At 39.5% G+C, this 24899-nt stretch overlaps 1 protein-coding gene across 1 annotated transcript in view; it reads left to right on the top strand.

Annotated features, from left to right (window-relative positions):
• Positions 1-1654: 1654 nt before the first annotated feature.
• Positions 1655-24899, top strand: part of mapk1 (mitogen-activated protein kinase 1) — a 35991-nt gene continuing 12746 nt past the window's right edge. The window contains exons 1-4 of the mRNA XM_034090192.2: positions 1655-1976; positions 19565-19747; positions 20723-20912; positions 22356-22472. Coding sequence (XP_033946083.1) covers positions 1837-1976; positions 19565-19747; positions 20723-20912; positions 22356-22472 — 630 coding nt within the window. The 5' untranslated portion in view covers positions 1655-1836. The remainder of the gene's footprint in view (positions 1977-19564; positions 19748-20722; positions 20913-22355; positions 22473-24899) is intronic.

Genomic DNA, 24899 nt, shown 5'->3' with positions numbered 1-24899 from the left:
GAGAGGAGGTCAGAACTCTGATATCTTGGTGCCAGGATAACAACCTCCATCTCAACGTCAGTAAAACCATGGAGCTGATTGTGGACTACAGGAAGCGGCAGAGAGAGGGACACGCCCCCATCGCCACCAATGGGACTACGGTGGAGAGAGTCAGCAGCTTCAGGTTACTTGGTGTCCTCATCACTGAGGACCTGACATGGATTCATCACACTAAGACCATCACCAAAAGAGCTCGACAGCGGCTCTTCTTCCTCCGCAGGCTGAGGAGGTTCAACATGGACTCCAGGATACTCTGCAACTTCTACAGGTAGAGAGCATCCTGACCTTCTACAGGTGCACCATAGAGAGGATCCTGACCTTCTACAGGTGCACCATAGAGAGCATCCTGACCTTCTACAGGTGCACCATAGAGAGCATCCTGACCTTCTACAGGTGCACCATAGAGAGGATCTTGACCTTCTACAGGTGCACCATAGAGAGGATCCTGACCTTCTACAGGTGCACCATAGAGAGGATCCTGACCTTCTACAGGTGCACCATAGAGAGGATCCTGACCTTCTACAGGTGCACCATAGAGAGGATCCTGACCTTCTACAGGGGCACCATAGAGAGGATCCTGACCTTCTACAGGTGCACCATAGAGAGCATCCTGACCGGCTGCATCACGGCCTGGTACAGCAGTTGCACCGCCCTCAACCATAAGACTCTACAGAGGGTAGTGAAAACTGCACAGCACATCACCAGGACGGAGCTGCCATCCATGGAGGACCTCTACACCCACCAGCTGCCATCTGATAAGCGGTACCACAGCATCGGGACAAAGACCACCAGACTCAGGGACAGTTTTGTCCCACAGGCCATAATACTGCTTGATTCCTAAGCTTTTCCTAAACTACTTTTATTGGTTTATTTTAAATTTGTTTTATGTCTTTTATATATTTATGTTGGATTGTCTGAGGAAGCTGTTGACCCAAGTGTTTTCCTTACACTGTACAGTATACATGTAGCTGTGTAAGAAAAAAGTAAGCATTTAACTGTACATTAATACTGTTGATATAAAGTACTTTTTGCTAATACTACTAGCATACTATGAAGTAGGCTAGTATTAAAAGCAGGTATTTTACATTTCAGTGCAGTAACAGGTTTTTCTCGGTGTTCTGCGCCCTATTATACATTTTTAGGGTCCTGCATTGATCAATCTCCTTTTTGGAATTGTGTTTTGATTGCCCCATCTAGATCCCCTGATCTTTACATAGCCCTTTGCTGTTTTCAAAGGTCCAATAACAATGGTTAGTTTTTATTTTCATGCCATGTAATTTGGTAGCAATATCCTAATATTAACAAAAAACATAATCTCTGGATTTTGTATAGGTGTAGAGTTGTTCATGTGTAGCCCAGGCTTACTAATAATTTGGATCATAGAAATATCAACCATCAAAATAGACTCCTAAAGTTCACCTTTAAGTAGGCTGAAGGAACTGGATAGTGCGTTTACATCAACCTTACTGTATAGCTTGTTCTGCTGAGTGGAAGCAGTACCTGGAGGCTTCACTGGCCATCCAAAAAGTAAAGAGGGAAATAAAAAAAGAAAACAGCGGATCACATGACCGCCTCCGTTATTTCCTGCAGCAGCAGCCACTTCTCCGCCACTCGCTCCTGCACAGCAGTGGTGTGGCCGCTCTGAACGCACTCTGACGGGAAGAAGAAAACACTCAAAGTGAAGGCCTCTAACGTGTTCACAGCGACGAAGGATATAACACTCATATAACTGTTTTCTAGTCTTAGTTCCAGTTTTTTTGTATTTGATAGCCTTGTTCAGAAACAAGAAGGCTCATAATGGCGACAGCTGCGGTGTCTGCCCCTGCTGGCCCCAGCCCCGGGTCGGGGACGGAGCTAGTCCGCGGACAGGCCTTCGACGTCGGGCCTCGGTACACCAACCTCTCCTACATCGGAGAGGGAGCCTACGGGATGGTGTGGTGAGTGTTTCTCTGTTTACCTTCCTAGCTTTGTTTGCTCTTTTATTTTTACATTATGTAGTTTATGGACGTTTCTCCTTTAGCCCGACTGAACGTTTGCTAACTTACATCTTTTACGTTAAAAACATGACATTTAACTAGCTTTAATATTGTTTGAGCTAGAAGGCAACAGTTTGAAACCGATGTTAGTTTTATAAAGGCAGCGTCTGTCTGGGAGAAAAAACTGGTTAATTCACGGCTGAATTGGCTTGACTTTTTGTCAGTGGTATGATGATTGACTAGAAGTCAATGCAACTTTGGTAAACGTGGAATTCTATATTTTTGGCGTTGGTTAAAAACGAATTATAGATGTTTCTCCATGAAATGCCATCGCGTTTACCTGGATGTCTTGCATCCTCTACGTGCAGTTTATAAAATGTACACGTTTGGTCTTATGTCAATAATAAATAACAACAGGCATCCAACTCCAATTTAAATGTACAGTCACTTGAATTGACTTTATGGTGGTTTCTCTCTCCCAAATCAGCAATTTTAATACAACACCACTGAGTAGCCTACAGGTTTCAGTTGTAATCAATACAGAATATGTACTAGTACTACTCTTAAATTAATTTTCAAAATTAAAGAATAACAATCAAAATAGACTAGGCTATATACATTGCAGAAAGAGGCAGGAAACCCACTGGGCTTATTTGAGGGGGATATTGGTCAATAAACCCTGAGCAATGGTTATGACACTGAGAGTGAAACAAATAAAAAACTAAAAATGAATACAAGGACATCAATAAATGGGGAAAAGCTGTTAGAAAATAAAGAAGCATAAATGGTCATTTTACTTCACTTTATAGAAGAAGATTTTTTGGTGATTGGGGAAAGCCCTTTATACTTTGATACCCCTCAATCTGAAGAACCTTTTCAAGTTATTAATATGGTAGCAGTGACATCTGAAGATTGACCTGATAGCTTTACACTTTGTTTAATGCTTTGGGATGGTTTTGGCTATCCCCCAAACTAGCTCTTGTAATAACTTACTTTGGAATGAACAGGTTATCATTCGTAATCAATATAGAATTTATACAAATTCTGAAGCTACTAGTTGCTATTTCTGTCCATTATATAATAATCACCGTACAATGTCCATTTGGTCTCAACCACAGTATGTTTACATTTACAGCGATTTCAATTGACTTTCTGGTGAGTTTCCAATTCATAGTTCAATACTCCGCTATTGTAATTTCCACATGTTCTCTCTGATTTTTGGTGCACATTGTGTTTTGAATGAATTGGTAATATTTGCTTAAAATGTACTAGGTTTTTTTCTTGTACATCTGTTCCAGTATCTGATGACCTAATCTAAAATCAATATTTCCTGCCTAAATGATATTGTACCAGGGGTGTCGTGGAGGAAAAACACATTAAAACTACATTTATGGACAATTTCTTATTAGATTTTACCCCATTGTAAAAGTCATTGTGTAAATAACACAACATAAATTATGTTAATTTAATTTGAATGGCATTACAGATTTTATTAAGTCAAATTCTACTCTCGTCTTTTCAAAAATACTTGGTGTTTTTTTAGCCTGTGGTAATGTAGTTGACCTCAAATATGCACACTGTACTGTATTACATAATATGTTGTCATTGTGTCAAACAATAGCAGTGTGGTTCTTTCTTTCTTGTGCTGAGAGGAGCGGGGTTTGTTTTATTATCTAGTCAGCCTACACTAAGCTACAGCAGCATCTTTCTGTTCGCCTAATGCAGGGGTGGGGAACCTTTTTCCTCTCAAGGGCCATTTCAAATTTTACAACATCCTCAGAGGGCCGTACAAATTATTGAACTTTAAAAAAACTAAAATCACAGCCCTTTAATTTCGCCTTTCTTTCATGCTGTGCAAAGAAAAAGCAACCTCTTAATCCAGATATCTTACCATGACTCGCGCATGCATGCACGTGCACGGTTGTGGCATGACCACCAAAACAGAAAGATATGGACACAAGATGTGTGCAAATGTATTTAGTTTCCTATCCATGTGAACATGATTTAAGAGGGGGGGACCTAACCTCCTGGTCCAGGGGCATGCGAATATTGAAGTTAAAAGCATCAATCTGGTGCACTTTTTGAGCAAAATTAAGAGCTTTATGGATACATTGGTTAATCCAACGTGTCTGTCACTTTGAAATGATTGCTGATAATCCATCTTCATATTTACTAGTTTGAGCCTAGGTTTCAGTTTTCAGAGCGTAACATAGCTTTCGACTGTGTGCACATTACACTCACTCCTCAATGGTATGTGTATGTGCAACTTCCCCTTCAATTCTATTGGCTCTAACGGTTCAAAAGAGATGTCAATCACCAAAATCGACCAATGGGTTCCAGAGAAACGGCAAATCCACCAAATGAAGGTGTTTTTTTCTTCTTCTAAACCTCTCTAAAAAGGTCAAATGTCACTTGTTTTGCATCAATCTTGATACAGGGTACTTATTATATGTTATAGTTTGGATTCCTAAAGCTTTTAGTCTACTATCCCATCATTCAAGGGTGGTTTTCACTATAAGTAATGTTTTTATTTTGGACGGACACTATAATTTAAAAAATGTTTTACTATGTTCAATCTGAATTTACTTTTCTACATCCAACTCACAGGTTTGTCATTGCTTTGGGAAAAAGATTATTAATTTACCCCTTTTAGAAGTGAAGTTATAGTCATTTGTTTTCGAGCCTGAGGCCTGGAAAACAGGCTCGGGGCTTAAGTGGTTTAAAAGAGACAATAACACATTAGAGTAACTGTCTTTAAACTAGAAGCTGGATGACATACATACTTGTAATTTAGAAAACTGCATTCTCTAAAATGTACTTTTGATAAATGCTTAAACACTTATCAAACATTCTCAAGTTGTGGCAGTTGCTTAATCATTTAAGTTACTGTAAAAATGCCTTTTCTTACGTGTGAGGATGTTTTGCTGTGTTTCTGCTTCACTGTAAACTTAATATCTTTGAGCTTTTTGACATTTAGCAGGAAGGAAATCTATATTTTTAAGACATAATTTAGCTCCATGGTTATCTTTGCACTTGCCAAAGTATTAAAAACTAAATAAAGCAACAACAACAAAAAAACGTATGGAAACGCACATAATTGGACCAACTGTTTTTGTTTTTTCCTGATTGCCTTGTTAAAGTGTATTTCAGTCATAGGGGAGGTTACAATAACTTTAGATAAAACCAGTACATAACGTCCTTGGGGGAAAAAATAAAACATGACCACCTGGACCGTCACAAATCAAGAATGAACTGTTTCTACTAAACTTCATAACATAATATGGTAGATGCATCGTTAGCATTTGCAATGCCCTATCAAAACTCTGCTCACAAAGAAAAGAGCTGTGTTTGTTTTAGGTAAAAATTGGCACATCATCCTTTTGAGCCAACAATCAACGTTGATTAGTTACAAGTGGTAACTTGTGTGGTTGCCATAACTTAGGTGTTTCTGTACTTTGCCTCTAAGAGATAATCTGTCAGCAAAACTGTGCGGGGGGGCAATTCGGTATATTAGGAATGAGGATCTCAACAAACTACAGGAAACACCCCAAAAACACAATGAATACTGAGTATGAATAAGATGGCTCCTTTTATTATTTTCAAGCATATAAAAACAGGCACGGGCAGTTTCGTCAGGCTAGACAAAGGTTTCAAGGAAGTAAATTTGACTCTCAATGATACCATATGAGTTACAATAACTTTATGTCCATTTATTTTTTGTGTTCTTAAAAGCCTTCCTTGCTTGTCACTTCGTTGTTGAGACATAATATGCAAAAGCCATTTAATTTAAACGATAATTGTGATCAGATTTACTTTGAGTTTCCTAGGAAGAAACTACATCGGAGTAATGACTTAAATTACCTTTTAAATTGTTACCCTGACCAACCATGACAAAACATTTCACAATATGCAACTGCTGTATAAACAGTTGAGCCTATTGTTCACTCATGTCTCCCAGTTTTCTTACTTTGGTGTTTCTATGTTTTTGGTATTGAGTGGGTGATGTGTTAGACTCCACTAGGGCTGTACCCGAATATTCGAATATCCGAATATTCGTTCGTTGGAGTACTATTCGGGTTTCAATTTCGTTATTCGGATATTCATTTTTTCCCGTTTTTTTCAAATTGAATTTGTTAAAATCTCCAATCTCAACGTAAGAGCTTGTTCGGGGGGTGCTAACACTTAACCATAAACGTTATTGTTTACTTTTTCCGTCTTTATATGTAGATATTACTTTTCTTCGTTAATCTCCGTCACGTTGTTTCCAAAGCAACAACAACTTCCTGTCAACAACGCTACCTCTCCTTCAAAATAAAAGCATGTCCATAAATAGGAAGCCAAGCCAAATTACACTTAAGACATACAACTGCAACTAAAGTAACAAACACAATTTCAAAGAACACAAATTGGTTTAATAACTATAAAACAACAATACTGTAGAATAACAAAATGAATGCCGTGAATACACCAAAATACACGTGTTGAAGGCAGCGGTTCGCTGCTGATTACTACGACAGGCTCCATGATCACCCTGTTGGGTGTTCTTTTTCATTAATGACCGTTACCCGCTCAGTACACACCACATACTAAATAAACAAAAGACTTGACTCCCAATATGAATTTAATCAGAATCGAGTATTCAACTAAGCCGTATAATAATAACATTTAATCTTTTTTTATTTAAAAAGTGACAGTGTACATTAGCTAACATTCAAGCACATGTAAATGTTCTCTAGTTTGCTAGTTGGCTAGTTTCCATGAGAAGTGCCTTTGCTTGATGTCGTCAGGCTTTTCTGTTTATTTTTCTGAGAAGCTGAAGGGAGAGTGTTCAGTTAGTACACGTTGTCCAAAGAAAGGTCTGCTTATCAGTATGTTTTGAGTTTGTCAGTATATAGGCTGTATTACAAAATCTGGTTGTGTTTGTAATAAGAGAGTGTCCGACTGTGAGGCATGTCGTTTTTTAGAGAAGACCTATTTCTGTTTTCAATAGCCTCTTGTCGACTGTGAGGCTGTTGCTTGTCAGGGCTTTCCAGTGGATGAGGGCTTCAGATTGACGGTGTACAGAGCCTCTTCACACCAGCTTCAGTTTGTGCTTACACAAACTTCACATACTGTATCACCTTCTGTGATGTTGTTCAGAAGCTTAGAATGCTCTGCTATTTCAACACACCCACATAAACAGTTAGATCATGGGGGAATGCTGTTCGAGTGGCTCCTGTTATAAGCGCTGGTTGTAGTTGGTCATGTTTGGTCAGTTTAGCAAAACCAGATACCTTATTCATCCCCAAGGGGAAATTCAAGTTTATGGCAATTTGTAAGATATTTAACAATGGGATGGCATCTCATTGCTTCTTCCTAGAAATCTTGATTTCTTTGCTCAAAAATGCATTTAAAAGCCTAATGCAGTTTGCCCAATGGGACATGTTCAGATAACTTGTTTTGGCCAACCAACATTCCAAAACCCAAATATTTACAATTTGAAATGATAAAACGGAGAAAACCAGCTGTGTTATGCCATGAATTCAAATGTCCAGTAAAAGCTCACCGTGACATTTTAAGGGTATTCATTCTTTGTTTGTGTTGCATTTTATACATAGTTGTAACAGTATACCTTTTTAGCACAAAAATAAAAAATGTAAAATAAATATTGTTTTGGCCAACACTGACGCACATTTCATATGTACTTAATATATTTCTAGTAAACATTTAATCTTATTTAACTTAAACTCCTTGACCCGCTTGATTCTTGCTGTTGCTGTTGCTCTGCTTCATTACACCATGAGCCTTCCTCTTGAAATGCCACTGCGGCCGTCTCCATGGCAACCCCTCTGCGTCTGACATCAGTACCACCACTCAATAGCCAATGGGAGAGGAGGGGAGAGAATTAGAGCCTTGACACTCTGAGATCTTGTTGTGCGATTCAGAAGGAGATGTAATTTGGTTGATTACGCCTGCCAAGATGAGCACAGTGACTTCTGGTTCAACAGCGTGTAAAACATTCCACACATTGAAGCTGAGATCCTCGTTCATCATCAGGGCCTGGCAGACACAGTTTGTTTCTCTGCTGTTGCATCAACATATTTTGTAGGAAATTGTCTGACTCAAATGAGCACAAACTTGTCTTGCTTGGGGACAGAGATGGGGTCGTTACTAAAAAAAAGTAATATATTACATATTACATATTACTTTTTTTTTAAAAGTAATATATTACACTACTTCGTTACTCTCTACTCGTTACTTTACTCGCCGGCCCGCCCCTCCCTTCAGGCAGATCACGCAGACTGCTAAAGTTTCAAATGTTCTCTTTAGTTCAGTTTCCATTGTCGCATAAGACTGATCCAGATCCTGAATGTTTTCCTATCTGACCGTGGCTGTCCTCTGTCTCCTGCTATCTGTATATTTTGCGCAGTATATCTCTGCTCACGCTGTTGCGTCGGCGTGTTCTCCTGCGTGTCGGCCATGTGTTGCACTGGAACACACCACCAAGACTTCAGCCGAGCACGTACGAACTGCGCATGCGTGAGTGGCAATAACTCTCCTTACCAGCAGGTGGCGGTAGTGTGTATTCGTCATTCAAAACGGGCAACAACCGGAAAACAGAGAAGAAGAACAGACTACGTGATATAAACAAACAACAAATAGCTGTGCGTTAGCTTCACCTTAGCATGTGTTCTTTGCAGGTGTTTGTTGAGGTTTGATTATGACTAATTTTAGTAAGTAACGAAGTAACGCGTGTCGGGGCAATGTTAGTAACTGTAGTGTGATTACTGAATTATAAAAGTAGCGCGTTACACTACTCCGTTACCGACAAAAGTAATATTATTACACCCAACTCTGCTTGGGGTACAGTTAGTGCTGCGTACCGGTACGCCGAACCGGTACTGGACTTGTAAAAAGTTTCGGTTCAAGTCCGGTTAAAACCGGAACGTCGGGAACCGGTACTTGGACTCGCAAAAAAACTAGCACTTACGTATATTCTGGTGTCTGTGGTTATTTAAACATTCCCTGATAAACGTTATTCAGTGTCAATAAATGAGTGCTAATCCCAGTGTGCTCAGTGTACAACATCACATGTCATTTCACCTTCGATTCACGGTTTGAAAACGTAGCATTTCGCCACATGCTAATGCTAACCGGAAGTGAAGAATTTTCAGAATAAAAGTATTAAGTTAATAGTTAGTGAACTTCCGTTTTTTTAAGAATAAAACTGATTTCAATTAAATAGTGTATTTAATTCAAAATTACGCCATATCAACATTGATTTGAATTTCTAACAGTATGTATGTACATCACTATGTATGTAGTATGTACTGTATAATGTACACATGTAGAGTTGTAGAAAATACATGGTGTACAGACAGTAATGTACACTCTGACTGTACATACAGTGTAGCCTATACTGTATACTATAGTAGGTGTGTAACAGTGTAATGCGTATAGTCTACTCTACACTCTACCTTTCAGCAAAGCTTTAGGGATTTAGGCTCAGTCAGCTCAGGGACTGTTTGGTTACTTCAGTTTGGTAAATGAAATAAATGTTTGAACTTTGTAGTAGTTCACTGTAGTTGCTGTCATAAGTCATTTGTAGACTAAGTGGCAAAAACAGTTTTTTTACATTTGTACTTTGTAGAGAAATGTAGACACAAGTTGGAAGGGAGCACAATAAACCTGACGAGTTTGAATTTGAGTTGATTATAAGTTAATTTTCAATTGATAATTAGCTCACAATAAGTTCACTTTAGTTACTCACGCAACTTGACACAAGCCATGGGTTCAGGTCCGGACTTATAAGTCCGGACCTGAACCTGAACCTCCGGACTTGAGTCCGGACCTGAACCTGAATGTGAGTCCAGGTACGCAGCACTAGGTACAGTATTACGATTCGATTTCTGTGTTGTGGTCTGGGGGGGAGGAAATGAAGGTTATTTTATGCAAAGTCAAATTTGCAGAAGTGGTCAGACAGCTTTGATGTTATCTGTTGGTCTCGTTTTTACATCAGAGTATGCTTGCAGAAATTGAAGTCGCATGGAACTCAGCACAGATGACACACAGTATGGGTTTTAAACTACAGTGAAGCTTTGTAAGCAGCACAGAGCTGAAGGATTACATCGCTGCTCCTAAACTTTGTGCAGTGTTAAAGTGCAGGAAATATGTACAACACATTTGCATGTAAAACAAATGTTTTGCATTTTGTACCATGGATCCCAACAAATGCTTTTTAATGGGGAATCAGCAGAGATGTGGTGGATTTTTCTTCAAGGTTGTGAAGAATGTGCATATAGTATATATACATTAATAGTTGTTGCAGTCCTCTCTGGATCTTTTGTTAGTGTCAAGGCTACAAACTTACAATTAGTTTCGGAAGTGTTTTATTTGGGGATTTTCTTAGTGGTTTTGTGTATTAAATGTAAGGCTTTGTCTGTAATGTGTGATTAATTTGTTAGTTGTATTATTATAATGTTATGATTAAGTTTCTGTTGACATTCAGTGTAAGTCAATAAATTGCACTGGGCGTATATGAGGTCTAACACATTAATGTATATCCTTACTCCTAAGATTCATTCAAACTCAATTTGCTGTATGAAAAGACACCTAGCTATTACTTTATTTTGGTTAATGATTCATTTTTTAATAAAGTATATGACACACTTTATGATGTCCATCACCAAATGTTTCTTTGCGTCACTTGTATTAAACAGGATCTTATCAAAATGTACATTTTCCAGAAGGCAAGGCCATCCTTTTTATCTACAAACAGCCAAGGCCAATCCAGTCATATCTGAGAGGAAATTACTGAACACTCTAAAGGCCCTCTATTCCTACAGGTTGACGGTCTATGCACCGTCAACCTGTTGGTCTGAAGCTCTTTGCTACAATCTGTCACGATGCCTTTAAAGCCTTTGCATATCGTTGGACTCTGCGAAAACTGTCTGCTTGTGCATGGCGCATTCATATCTGCACTTCTTGGCTCACGTCACGCTTAAGCATTGTGAGCTTTTTTCGCCTTCTTCCTTTAACCCCTTGAATGTCGTCATGGTAACAGCCCAATTGCATAACACAGCGGCTGCAGTATAAAGCCTTGTATTCTCATCTCCTTGGAAACAGAGTCCGCCCCCCCCCTTTCTGCTCCTTCCTGGGCACTGAGCATGCTCAGAGACCCATACAGAAGCAGAGGAAATAGGAAAGGCTCAGAACAGATTCTCATTGCTATTATATGAATGCAGTCCATTTACTGTTACAGTGTATTTACTGGTGCATACAAGACACTGCTGCTCTTATTGTCAACAGAGCATCTTCTATTAAGCCCGAGTCACACTGTCCCGAAATTGACACCAGATGTATACACGATAAAGGAAATGTTCAAATTCGGCTCTGATCGTAACAACATCGGGCCATTCGTGAGGGCATGCTCATGTACTGTGAACTCGCCGGAGCCTCGCAGCGGGGATACTGCGTGCGGAGCGCATAAAGCAGACTCTACAAGCTAACGAAGGATCACTTCTTCTTCAGGGCTGGGAAGGCTACGCAGTACGCAGTACGCAGGCTACTGTCCCGCAGCTGCTGCCTCTCTGTTGGACTGCACATTACTCACGAGACGTTTAAATTAGGGCTGTCAGTCGATTAAAATATTTAATCGCGATTAATCGCATTATTGTCCATAGTTAATCGCGATTAATCGCACATTTTTGATCTGTTCTAAATGTACCTTAGAGGAATATTTTTCAAGTTTTTAATACTCTTATCAACATATGAGTGGACAAATATGCTTTATGCTAATGTTTATTATCATTTGAACAATGACAAATATTCTCATGAATATTAAACACAACAACCTCTGAACATTACAAATATTCGCCTCAATTCAACCTGGAACCTCTCTCATACAATACAAATGGTGTGTGTGTGTGTGTTGGATCGTTGGAGCTATGTGCAACTCAAGGCATATGCTCGAACGGGAGCTGCCTGGACGCTGCAATCATGTTGCTGCAATCATGAGTGTGCTGACTTTTCGTACAATGTCCCGCTGTCTGGCTTCCTGCATCAAGTCAAGTGCTCGGCGCAGTTGTGTGGATAGAGCGCTCCTCTGTTTTCATTTAAACAGCTCCTTATATCCGTTAGCGCAGCTAGCTAGCACCCGATGCTAACAACAACAATGCACGTAAGGTCTCTCTCTCGCTCGTTTGGGCCACACATACACACACCCTCCCGGTCCTCCCGATGGCCAGTCGGTGCCTGCCGGTGGGCGTGGAAGTGTGGTCTGCTGCAAGCAGGGGGCAGGAGCGGGGCTGTCAGCAGCATCAGTTTGTAGATGGTATTTTAAACTCGATGCGCTCTGAAACTACGGGGCGGCCGAGGAAAAAAAATACACATGCGTTAATCGCGTTAAAATAATTAGTGGCGTTCATTTTTTTTTTGCGTTAACGGGTTATTAACGCGTTAACTTGACAGCCCTAGTTTAAATATATATTTTTTTGCTTTACGTGAAACAATCGGGGCTTTTCAGAAAACATCTGGGGCTTGAGCCCAAGTAGCCACCCCTTAGCGCCACCACTGAACACGACTTCGTGAAGTAGTCTGAAAATATCAGTGACAATTTTTATTATATACAATCTCAAGTTTCCAAAATATAAGTCCCATAGTACTTTAACATAATTGTTTTTGTTACTTTCGTTGCAGTTGTATGTCTTAAATGTTGCCTTCGTGTGTGGTTCGGGCGTCATTGTGTGGCCTTCTGTAGGCATCGTACTTGCTTCGGCTGTTGCTTGGCTGTTGCTTGGCTGTTGACCAAGTTCGGGGCCATCTTCATGCAAAATTCACAATTCCATATTCGTGTGTCCATCTAGGGTCAATTTCGGGACAGTGTGACGCGGGCTTTAGGATAAGCACATGGGAATAAATTACAAGAATATACGACACTGACTGGTTGCCAGCTCAGATCACTGTACTGTAGGCACATTTTAGAATACAAGTTTTGCCTTTTAAATTGATCAGATTTTGTTCAACGTTTTCCTGAATATTCTGATCCATCAAGTTAGGCGGCAGGTCATGATTGTAGTTGTCCTTGATTGATCTGCCTATCATTATCAATTGAATTGATTGGTCCATAATAAAACGTTTTTTAATCCATTTTAATTTCCCAAATCTGAAGTTCATGTAATCCGATTGCTAGTACAGAGTCAATAGATCCTTCATTTTGGAATTGGAATGAATTCAAAAAGTAATCCCATCTGTTTGCAGCAAACAGTTTTTCCTAAAATTGCTTTTCTGAATGCTTTAATTGAATAGATGGGCTCATAAAAAGTTAATCCACCATCATTTCCCAGATCTGAAGTTCACTAATACTGATTGCTGGTGAAGAGTCAAGAAATAATTCATTTTCGAGTCATAAAAGACTAAGAAAACCAGAAAGTAATCCCATCGGTGTAGCAGCAACCAGTGTTTCTCTTTTCCTAAAGTATAATCTTCTGCTTTTTAACAGTGAGGAATTACAGTCAGCTGTGTTAGACAGGGGCCACAATCAGCTGGTGGTGGTCTACTCCCCACTAGACTAACATACATCAGTAAAAGTCCTGAACGCCTGAGAGTGCCATTCACAGAATGAAAGTCCACCCTTCAGTGACATGACTCAGAAGGTCTACATTCACAGTAGCATATTAATACTACAAACTCAACCTCAGTGTACTTTGTACTTCCTCAAAAAGCTCCTTCTGTTACACGCCTTAACAAACTTACAAGGAACTGAAGGGCTGGCCTCAGTAAACATGATGAAATGTACTGTGAGCTAAGATAGTGTTCTCTCTCCACTTTACACAGCCACTGATTTTTCTTTCCCATGAAAGCACTGCAAGCATTTTGCACCCTATTTAGACAACATATTTATAGTGTTTCTATATTTATAAAAGGATTTTCTTTTAACCTATCATATATTAGGTTACATCTATTTAAAAGCCTAATTAGGCATGCATTTGATCTTTGCCTCAATGTATGCACAAATGTGCTTTTCATTTATTGATACAGTTGTATATGGCAACTATGTCTTAATTGTAAAGACATTGTGCTTTTGAGTTTATATCATGCAGACAAAACAGTGTGCCTTGTCAAAAACAATTGGTAGAGCCAGCCTACTGTATACCATTGACTGCTCTACACAAATTCTGTAGTTTCGTGCCATAGCATGAATCATATTTTAGCTGTAGCTCCCCGCTGCTTTGTACGTGAGGGTATATGCAGTTACATGGAGAGCTCTCACACACACACACACACACACACACACACACACACACACACACACACACACACACACACACACACACACACACACACACACACACATTCCTCTCTCACAAGTTGAAAGGAAGGTCACTAATATTTCTCTCACAGAAGGTTGGCACACTTGTGTTTACATTTGAGCCCCTACAACCCCCATCACTATAGCAACTCATTTTCTTATTTTGTCATACTATGTGTGGGTGTTTTTCAGTCATACCTGTCGTTTGTAATGTGTAGGAATAAAATAACTATTGGCTGAAAATGTAAAAGATGAATCCTGGAGGTGCAGCTTTTTTTGGACAATCTCATTTTTTGTATTGCTCCAAATGGCAGCAGCTTGTTTGACAGCAGATGACTTAGAAATCAATTAAATCTTAGACGCTGGAAGCGGTAATTAGCATTTCTTGGCAGTAGGTGGTGAGTTTTGGTGTGTCAGTTCCTGTTCACTGACAATGTCTAGCCAGATTGCGCAACCAACACAAGACTATAATATAAAGTTTTGGAGTTTATAACAAATGGTCTTGTATTCTTTAATTGCATTTAAACCTCCATGTGCTGTTTTGATCTTAAATCCGCTCATTTATCGTAACGTCCTACAGTGAATATGCAAGCAATAGTCAGAGAACTTAAAAGTGACAACCAAACATATTCATTTTCACTTTTTGTATTGAATTTTTACAGTAATGAAATGGCATGCAAGACGTAGTTTCAAACCTGTGTGGGGATTCAGAAAATCTCTACGCTGAGTAAATGTGGGAACGTTTGTATAGCTATTAAGCCCGAAAAAAGAAACTGAAATGTAACAGTGGACATGTCTGTACCTGGAGTTGTGTGGAGGAGGTGTTTCACCGTGGGCACGGCCAACATTTTAGAGTGGAATTTAGCAATTGTTCTGCCGATTGTAAACACACAGTCATTTGTATACATGTCAAACAGTTTTTATTGCATTTAGCTTAAAATCATTAGTTTGGAAAGCTATGTTTTGTACGACAATATCATCACTCTCAAACTCTTAAAACACACACACGTACACACACGCCCATCCTCAGCAGAGTGGGATGAGGGAAATCCAATATCCCGAAAGAGCTTAGTGATCATTGAACAGGTTAATACATGTGTTGATGCGATTAAGTCAATGTTAAGCGTCATCCTTAAGCTGCTAAAAGTTAGATTTTACCCAAATGTTCTCCCCCCTAATGGCAAATGGCATGCTGGGATGTCTTTCTTGTTTGCATCGTATCAATCACAGGAGTTTTCAAGTTCTGTACTGTACTTTTTCTAGATTTTATTCTAGTTTCCTCATAAAAAGATAAGCAAATATTGTTTGTATTTGTTATCAAACGTTTGTGTGCAATTATGTAAAATGTCTCCTGAGCTCTGTGCATTCACTTGCTGCCCCTTTTTCTGAATCTTACGGAGCCCTGGAGGGTTCATAGAGAGAAAAAGAAATAAAACGAGGCCACGTTTTTGTGCGCACGAGATGTAATTCGTGGCCTCGATTGAAATAAAACGAGGCCACACTTTATTAATTTGTGCGCATGATATACTTTCTCGTGCGCATGAGATACTTTCTCGTTCGCACGAGAAAGTTACCGGTGCGCCAAGTAGGAAGTGGAGCGCACAGGAGACAACCGTTTCATTGCAGACTGTTATGTTTATGTGGGGAAATGGCAGTGCACACATTATTTGAGATATATTTCAAACTCGGAGAAGTCAGCAAACCAGTCTGCCTTGATCTATGAATTAATGTCAGAGAGCTGTGTCTTTTACGCAGCGTCTTCACTGTGTTTACCTTCATTAGAACAGCTGAATAGAGATCAAGGCTGCTATGTTTTAGCCACACACACACACACATATCGAACTGCCCGATTATTCCCCCTATTACTCGTTTTATGAAGGAGATGTCCGGTCACCAGTGTGCATGATGTGTAAATTTGTTTTCAAATGACCATGAACAGTAATTTACACACATCTGGCTAACTCCATATGTGTATTCCCAAGTGAAAGAAGATTGTTTAATCTCGATGTAGGCTAGTGCTAAGTGCTGTCGGAGTGCACCGGAACGAACGCCACTATCATAATATCTTCTGAAAACAAATACACACACAAACATACACACACGCCCTGGCAACCGGACATCTTCTTCATAAAACTAATAATATGGCGTAATAATCGGGCAGCTCGATGTGTCTAATCATAAGAAAGCACGTATCTCGTGCGCTCAAATTAATAAAGCGTGGCCTCGTTTTATTTAAATGGAGGCCACGAATTACATCTCGTGCGCACGAATTAATAAAACGTGGCCTCGTTTTATTTATTTTTCTCTCTATGAACCCTCCAGGGCTCCGTAGAATCTGGCTTTATTGTGATATCTGCAGGACTAAGGCATTGCATGCATGCAGACTTCCTATATCATTTCCTGTATATGTTCTGCTTTTCTTTATTGAAAATACAGATGGCAATATTGTGAAATAGAGCCCAGTTGTTCTTACCACTCTTTAAGATGATTTGTCAAATCACAGACACTACTGAGAGCGATTATTGGTAAAGAATATCTGCAATTAATTCACTTTTAATCAATACTTTGTAATATTGTTTCCTCTACGGACATGCAGTTAAGATTCAAAGTGCTCAGCCTTTCTGGTACTCGTTAAAATCCTCAAATGTATATCTTGAACATTTCCAAAGATTAGAAAGTGGTTCATAGAAAGTACAATATATTAAAAATTAAATCATTGAATAAAATAAAAAAATGCTTTTTGCTAGGGATGCTCCGATCGATGTCGGCCGCCGACCGATGTCGGCCGCCGACCGATGTCGGCCGATACTCACTCTCTACCGATCGATCGGTGCACTCTAAAAATGACGATCGCGAGAGCCGATCGCATGACGTAAAATACATGACAAATACATTACACTTTTCTGTGTGCGCGGCAAAACAAGCTCGCCAAAATGGCTTCACCGGTCTGGCATTATTTTAAGGTGTCCGAAAAAGACAGTAAAATAGCGGTATGCAACGTGTGTGAAGCAGAAATCCTGCAGCTCCACCCGCTGTGACGGACCGGTGAGTGGAGCAACACACACTAACCCCCTAATCCCACCAGGAGCGTCTGTGCTGCGCTGCGGCGTTTTTAGCGATCGCGGCCACTCTAGTCAATGGGTGCTATTCCACCAGACCCGCTGCTCGAAGCGTCCCAGAAGCTCCTCGCCGCAAGGAATTTCTAAAATATAGGATGAATCCTATTTTTTACGCGGCGCAGCGCAGGCAGGAAGTGATGAAAATCACCTTGTTGTCTGCTTTGCTGGTTGAGGGGGTGCACCGGGTGCACCCAAAACCGGGTGCTCCCCCCCACCACCGTCTTTCAAGTAGGAGAATACATGCCAGCGTTCTCCTCCGGTTTACAGGCACTGTAAATTATATATATATAGAATAATTATGATGATGAATGCATATTTTTTTACCACTAAAATATAGCAACACATCTTTGATTCATGTCGTTTATAACTGGAATATTACAATTATTATTAACTGTCTGTAGTCTACAACACAACAAAATAGGAAATAACAACAATAAACACGATTTAAACAGACACAAACATAAACCATTTAACTACGTAGCCTACTACTTGTAGAAGTACAAATGTCCAGGAAATATTCCAAAATCAACAACTGCGAGGCTGCACACACGACGCTCCGCTTCCGCAAAGTTTTGAAACGCGCCTGGTGGGTTATGACGCAGGAGGAGGTCGCAGCGCGGCGCAGTCGCAGCGCAGTCGCAGCGCAGACTGGTGGGATCAGGGGGTAAGAGTTAGGTCTAACACACTTAGTTATTTGATCTACCTCTGGAAATAGCTAAAGTTATAAATATGTTTATTCTTCACTGTCGGGTCACTCATTACTGGATCAGTGAGCTGCATGAGATACTGACAGGCTGTCAGGAGAGAGAGGGAGAGAGGAAAAGAGAGCGCTTCCGCTCATTTCTCCCGTGTTATTATCCAAAGTTAATGTAAACTTGAATAATGTACTTCATTTGAATGTAATAATTATGTTGGTTGTTGTTTGTGGAAGCGCCAGTGAATGAGCGCCATTAACTGAGTTTTAAACATCACTTTAAATGGAAGATCCCCATAGGCCCCGCCCACTTGATCGGATCGGCGATCGGTATCGGCCGATACTGATTCCGGCGATCGGCCCCAAAATTGGCGATTGGAGCATCCCTACTTTTTGCTTAATTACTCAGTCAATGGATTCCTCAGTAGGATTAAGTGAACAATTATGCACTACCAGATGTTATCTCATGCTTGATAGTTTAGTATAATTAAAAACATCTCTTTGTAAAGCACTGATTTATTTTGTATTTCCACAATGTTTTACCATGGACTGCATTTAAAAATGTAATGGTGCTCATGGTCCATTCTACAGTAAAACCCTGTCTGATTTGCACAACACATCATACTCTGCGCTTTTGTAGTATAGTGTTAAATGGAGTCGGAAACCACAATCAGGTGAGCTTATTCGATCAAGCTATTCATCTGGCATAGATCTGCGGTGTGCAGAGTGGCTTTATCCTGTGCAATGTCCTGTTTGGTAGCTAAGCAGAGATGGTCTCTAAACTCTACTGGCCTGTATCATCGTGGTAAACTCTCAGGTTTCAATACTTAAGTAGCTCAAATGTAGATCAATACTTTGTTCCACTCCTACATTACTGATTGTACTTGAATGTAACAGATGCAGCAGCCTCATTGTTTTCTGCTCCACACTATCAGAGGTGTATTGGCATTGTTAAGATACTGCTGAAGCAAACAGAACATTTCCTGCTGTTACCACTTTAAACGGCAACATTAAAAGCTTTCCACTGACAAACAACAGGAAGGAAGCAGCATTAGTAACAGAGGAGGTGTCTACACAGCACGATGGGATGTGAATTTTTATGTTCGGTCATGTCAGTGGATCATTTATTCCTTACTGCAGTTTGCACTTACCAGGCAGTTGCTCACATCGCAGCTCTGTGTGGTATCCTAACCATATAGAAAGTGGATGTATTGGCATTTATTGCTGCTATCAATCTTTTCTGTAGCAATGCTATTGGATATATGTAAGATGCACTTTGGCTAAACGAAAATCTGTTCAAAAGCACAAAACAGGAAGTTAAAGGTGGAGACACATGGGTGAAAATAAGTTTGGTAATGCTGTGTCTTTTGTAATGGCTCCTTTAGTATTCTTCTACTTAAAAATGATTGTCTAATGTGTGTTATTTTTCTTTCTTTTTTGTATCCAGCTCTGCCTATGAACGAGACAACAAGATACGTGTGGCCATTAAGAAGATCAGCCCTTTTGAGCACCAGACCTACTGCCAACGCACCCTGAGAGAGATCAAAATCCTTCTGCGCTTCAAACATGAAAACATCATCAGCATCAACGACATCATCCGCACACCTACCATTGACCAGATGAAGGACGTGTATCCTTTTACTTACACTTCTCATGGTTTGAATGTGTTATTAATGTGCAGTTGAATTCAAAAGCCAAAAGCTTTAGGCTTGTCCGTCACATCATAAATGGGTCTTTACATGTAAGGTTGTTGTTGGCATACTAAAGTACTTGGAGTATTGGATGGTTTTATACATAGTCATGATTTACTGCTACACCATTAGACACTATATTTGTGCTTGAATAAACGTTTTCTGTTGCACTTTGTTACATAATATCCACCTGTCGCCATATATTTGGCAGAGACACTCTTCACTGTAGCCCGGCAGCAATAGAAGCTGCATACTTACTGTTTTATAATGCAGACACTGTGTAGTTTTACACTCTGCCTTACGTAAAGAAATGGATTTGACCAAACCCTGCATCTAACCAGCTCACTTATTGTTGCTTGCCAGATAAGATGAGAATTCACCCAAACAAAACAATTTTAAACTTGGCTTCAGTACATTCTAACTATACTTGCACGGCTCATTTACCCACCATGGGTAATTTTAGATTTGACTGAGTTGAGAGGTTGCCCACAAAACTATGCAAGTCAGCAGTTTGGCTTTTTTTAGTTGCACTGCCAGTCTGCAGGAACAACCAAAAAAGGATAATTGTCAAGCTACATGATGCAAAGCATTTCATTTTCTGTGCAATGCTTACAACATCCAATTTCAGTGTGGTGGTAAAACCTCCATTTTGTTGAGATACTAGGGCTGGGCAGTAAGAATAAACTGTCGAACAAGGTAAGGGGTAAGGAGGTGTCTGTATGAAGGAATTGATTTATCGTTTTATTCATGTTGATATGACAACAACAAAATTATCATAATGTCAGTTTTTGTCACTTTACAGTTGATTGCCCAACGCTGAAACTTTGAGATTTTATTTTGCATGACGATGTGGAAATTATAAAACAAATTGCCCAGGTTTAAAATGAGAAGTTCTTTAACCTGGAACTGTGCAGATACATTGTCCAGGATCTCATGGAGACCGACCTGTACAAGCTCCTTAAGACTCAGCACCTGAGCAACGACCACATCTGCTACTTCCTCTACCAGATCCTAAGAGGGCTGAAGTACATCCACTCTGCCAACGTCCTGCACCGTGACCTGAAGCCCTCCAACCTTCTGCTCAACACCACCTGTGATCTCAAGGTAGTTGCTCAAAGACAAATGAACAGGAATCAAACTGAATGGGCTGATTTGAAAGCCTGTTTTAAGTCCCTGATTATACATATGTTGGTTCATATTTAATGCCAAAACCTACCAATTCAAGTCATATCATCCCAAACTTAATTTTGTCAGCGTAAAAAACCCTCTTATGGGAAGAATATAATGCTCACTATCAGGTTCATATTTGTATTTTTGATTTTGTTTACATGCTTTTAAGGTTAATAAAATGCAGTGTTTTAGAGCATGCCTTCTTAAGCCCCAATCCCAGAAAAGCACAGTGTGCTCTTATTGGTCAGTGTTTCCTGGCAATTTACATCGGCACTGTTGTGTTCTCTGCACTAAGGATTCAATTCAATTCAAAACCTTTATTTATCCAGGTAAAATCCCATTGAGATCAATGATCTCTTTTTCAAGGGAGACCTACAGCAGTAGGTTCCACAAGAAGACATAAAAACATAAACAACAGAACAACAAAAGGACATCATACAGCAAAATGTACAGAGATTACAATTTACATATCTATATCCACATGTATAGGTACCAACAGCATCTGATTGTGTAGCATCCAACCGAGCTTTAAAAACATGTAGTGGTACTAGCTTGGTAATTTTCCATTCTTTTTGCAGACTGTTCCATGTTAGTGGAGCTGCACATCTAAAAGCTTTCTTCCCTAAGGATGTCACAATACTAAAGTTATGAGTTTGATTTGATACCTGCCTATATCTTGATACCAAACCAATACCATTACCAACACCTCAACATCCCAAACAATTATTGAATAATAAATGACATAACATGTCACTTTTTGTATTTGTTAAAAAAAAGAGCAATCTAAGTTTATTGTTGTATCATGTTTTTTTCATGCATATGAACATATTAGTATAAGATAGAGTTCACATCTCAGCAGTCTCCACCTCCAGATGTCACACTGTGTAGGTGTAATCCTTGCAGAGAAGAATTGTTATTATGTTAAGAGTTATTTTAGTGCCCTCTGGGAAGCAGTGGCGCCGTTTATTTGTCAAGGGCTTGTGAAAGGTGTGAACGGAAATGATTTAGACTATATTGCGTCTCCAACTCTATTATTTCAACCTTGTCCATGTCGGACATGGTTGAAATAATAGAGTTTAGATTTTTGTCATGGTTCAGACCACACTTTCTCTATTATTACCTTCTTAAGAATATGTGCACGTTTTGGCTACAGCACTTTAGTGCTATAAAGTATTTCACCCTGACAGTCTGCTTTGCTGATAAGCAATGACAACAAGAGCACATGACAAATATTAGTACAATATGTACCCCTCTTAAGTACAAAACAACAATTGCTCCAAAAATGTCAGTTTTGAGTTGTTGACACCCATTTTATTTGTATCGTGTATCTGCTAATGCTTCATTCTTTCCCTGTCTTGTCACACATTGTTTCTGCAGATCTGTGACTTTGGTTTGGCACGTGTGGCTGATCCTGACCACGATCACACTGGGTTCCTAACAGAGTATGTAGCCACTCGTTGGTACAGAGCACCTGAGATCATGCTCAACTCCAAGGTGAGTTTCTTAGCCTGCCGATAAAATGTTAACTGTCAAGGATTAAAAGTTGAGTGAATGTTTTGGGTTTTTGCTTTGCACCTGAACATAGGATCTGTAAAACGTGCAGATTTTGCATTATGTCTTTCTTTTTATCTGATTGGTTCTTTGAAAATCATTCAACTTGATGAATGATTCAACTTGAAAAACTGCGCATATTTATTTTCGGGAAAATATTCAGACTGAACTGGACAAGAAAAGGTTGTGCTTTTTTTATAGATAAAAAAAAATGAAAAGCTTTTGATGCAGTATACAATAAGGTTCAAATAAAAAAGTTATCCAAAGTCAAATGCTCATCAACTGTAATGAAATAGATCAAATCATACCTCACAGACAGACACAAACAATGTGTCGGTCTAGATCAATCAATCAAGCAATCAAAACTTTATTACAGAGTCAGGGTCCAGATAAAAGCCAAGGCATTACATATAATAAATTACATACACAGCATAAAAAAAAATTCATAGTTTAACAATAATTTAAATCAGTGTCCGACAAAGAGACAACTATACCAATGTCTTCACAGCTGCGATTGGTAGCGTGTAGTACTGTACCTTATGTTCGATAAGGCCAAGAGGATTTCATTATCAGTCATTAAGCCGGCAAATACATTTATACATGAGTTTTCTTAAAACAGTTTGTAGAGTATTGACTCCTGCAGCCACAAACATTTCACTTGCACTAGACCATCGAGGTCTCTTCAGCAATATTCTCATGGCATCATTAGCTACTTGAAGTTTCCGTAAACTTGCTTTTCTGTAGTTTGACCACAAATGTGCCGTATAGAGCGGTGTGCAATATGCTCCATCTGTACATGCACCAAACCTACGTAGGAGAATGTTTGCTTGTGCATACATCATGCGGCATTGCCTATACATATCTTCATCATCTGTCATTTGTTCTGTAATAAAGTGTCCAAGATATTTTAACTTATTACAGACACTAAGATTAATATCAGACAATTTAAAATCAGGACATTTTAGACATTTATCTTCTTTGGTTCTAAAGATCATGACAGCACTCTTACTGGCGTTGTATTTGATGTCATGCTCCACACCATACACAGAGCAAACAGCAAGAAGCTGCTGAAGACCAGCGCTAGATGGACTCAGCACAACAAGATCATCTGCATACATAACATGGTTCACTAGAGTACTACCAATCATGCATCCAGTATTACAGGCTCTCAGTCGCTCGGACAGATCATCAATATAAAGGTTAAAAATAACTGGGGACATCATTCCACCTTGTCTGATTGCTAACCCCAAATGGGGCTGAGACCCTATTGCCCCATTTGACTTGCATAGCCTGGTGGCCATACCAGTAGACCAGAATTCTTACAATGTATTTGGGCACCCCTCTTTGACTCAGTTTAACAAATAACTTCCTATGATTAACACGATCAAAGGCTTTAGAAGCATCAATGAAACACATAAGAACTGATGAGTTATTTCCTCTATATTTGTTAACCATTTCCTTTAAGGCGTATATCCACAAGTCAGTGCCATGTTTAGCCTTAAAGCCAAACTGGTTATCTGTTGAGTTAATAAAATCATTTCATCTGTCCAGCAGAATTCTTTCTAGGACTTTTGACAATATGCTGGCTAACGCTATGGGCCTATAGTTATCTCGGCTTCCCACTTTACCGGCTTTGTCCTTAATAACGGCACCAACAGAACAGACAACATTGAGTCTGGTAACAAGCCATGACTCATAAAGGCAGTAAAGCAAATAGAAACGAGAGGAGCTATCTTCATACTGGCATATTTAAGATGTTCAGCAGAAATATGATCGACACCACTTGCTTTGTTGTCCGACAGCTTGTTTATAGCTTGGTACACCTCATGTGACATTATCACCATTGAATCATTGCTATCAATATCATCCTATACAGTTCACTTTGGACACAGTTGAATAAGGTACTATAATGCTGTCGCCGTAACTCCGCAATGGTAGAGATATTTTGCAGTTATTAATAGCCCTCACTTCTTTCCAAAAATCAATAGCATTGTTTCTTAGCCATGGAATCGGCCCTCATAGCTTGCTCATTTTTACAGATGAAGCAAATAGCATACTTGTATCTTGCATTAGTAAGCTTCTTATACTCAAATACAGACCCTTGTCTGGGTCTGTCTGCCATAGCCCATGATTTAGTGGATTCACAGGCTTCAGCACAATACTCAGCTACATACTTATTCCAGCCAGGCCTGATGTTATGTGTTTTATTGTTATGTTTGTAGTAAGGCTTACTGCCTTCATACAGAGCACTTACTATATCATTGTACATGGAGCAGATATCACTCCTATGCTTTGCATCCTTACAATTAACATCACTACACATAATTGCATCTCTAGGTCGATGAATATTAGTTAAGGATGTATGCGTCT

The sequence above is a fragment of the Pseudochaenichthys georgianus genome, chromosome 9 (genome assembly GCF_902827115.2).
Source record: "Pseudochaenichthys georgianus chromosome 9, fPseGeo1.2, whole genome shotgun sequence".
In the NCBI taxonomy this organism is placed as follows: domain Eukaryota; kingdom Metazoa; phylum Chordata; class Actinopteri; order Perciformes; family Channichthyidae; genus Pseudochaenichthys; species Pseudochaenichthys georgianus.
This window is presented reverse-complemented; position numbering and strand designations above follow the sequence as displayed.